The sequence below is a fragment of the Manacus vitellinus genome, unplaced genomic scaffold (assembly GCF_001715985.3).
Source record: "Manacus vitellinus isolate BGI_N305 unplaced genomic scaffold, ASM171598v3 scaffold_32_pilon, whole genome shotgun sequence".
Taxonomy (NCBI): domain Eukaryota; kingdom Metazoa; phylum Chordata; class Aves; order Passeriformes; family Pipridae; genus Manacus; species Manacus vitellinus.
In genome coordinates this window covers 5,029,844-5,030,892 of record NW_021940460.1, presented here as the reverse complement: position 1 = coordinate 5,030,892, position 1,049 = coordinate 5,029,844, and the positions used below count along the sequence as shown (strand labels likewise).

The window sequence follows — 1,049 nt, the reverse complement described above, 5'->3', positions numbered from 1 at the left end:
TCCCCCCGGCCCTGCCACAGCCCCCACCCCCAGGCTGTGGGTGTAGCCCCCCAGGGCTGGGCTGTTTTGCCCTCCGACCCCCTGCTCCTTGCCATAGAAACATGGAACAGGTCGTGTTGGAAGGGACCTCAAAGACCATCTCATTTCAACCCCGCTGCCGCGGGCAGGGACACCTTCCACTAGAAGTAAAGTGTCCTGCCAAGTAAAGTCTGACTTTACATCTGTGACTGCCTCCTCCTGGTCCTTGGTCATGCAGGGTGGAAGCTGTGAGAGTGAGGGCACCGAATTCCCTCCAGAACAACCCAGGGTCTCAGTTTGGTGGCACTTGGAGTCGGGGTGGGGAGCACAGACTGGCACCCATGGGGTCTGTGGGGCACATCCCCCCGGGGTGTCCCTCTCTGCCCCACTGCCCGGGTGAGGGCTGTCCCCCACCCGTGCCACAAGCGCGGCGGTTCCCAACACGCTTCGCCGGCGGGCGCTCAAACATAACAAATGCTCCCAGGGAAACGAGCCCAACCTGTTTGCCGCGGGGCTGCGGCCCGTGCAGGAATGTGGGCGGTTGGTGTGACCACAGGCGGGTCCCACGGGGACGCGGAGCTCAACTACCCGCACTCCCGCCCTCGGCACCCAGGCGTCCGCACCATGCTCCCGCTGCTCCCGCTGCTCCCGCTGCTCCTCCTGCTCCTGCCCGCAGCCCACGGTGCAGGTGAGTCCGACGGCGCCATCGGGATGGGCTGGGGATCCCCCTCGGCGTTGCGGGGATCCTCTGTGAACCACAGGACCCCAGAGCCTGGAGGTGTAGGGCAGCTGATGCCTTCCTTATTCTGGGTCCTATTCTGGGTGCCACCTCTAGTGTCCCTGGTGTCACTGACCTGAGTTGGCTGACACAGTGTGGGGTCCTTTGGGGGTCCCCTTTGCATTGCAGGAGTCCACCGTGCACAGGCACCAGGACCCCCCTGAGCCTGGAGGGGTAGGGCAGCTGATGCTCCCCCTATTCGGGGTTCCACCCTCAGTGCCACCCTGGTGTCAACGACCTGGGTCCTCTGGGG

The 1,049-nt window shown here is 64.7% G+C and overlaps 1 protein-coding gene across 1 annotated transcript in view; it reads left to right on the top strand.

Moving 5' to 3' along the window:
* The first annotated feature begins 549 nt into the window (after window positions 1–549).
* Window positions 550–1,049, top strand: part of LOC103763722 (ras GTPase-activating protein 4) — a 14,026-nt gene continuing 13,526 nt past the window's right edge. The window contains exon 1 of the mRNA XM_029961258.1: window positions 550–706. Coding sequence (XP_029817118.1) covers window positions 550–706 — 157 coding nt within the window. The remainder of the gene's footprint in view (window positions 707–1,049) is intronic.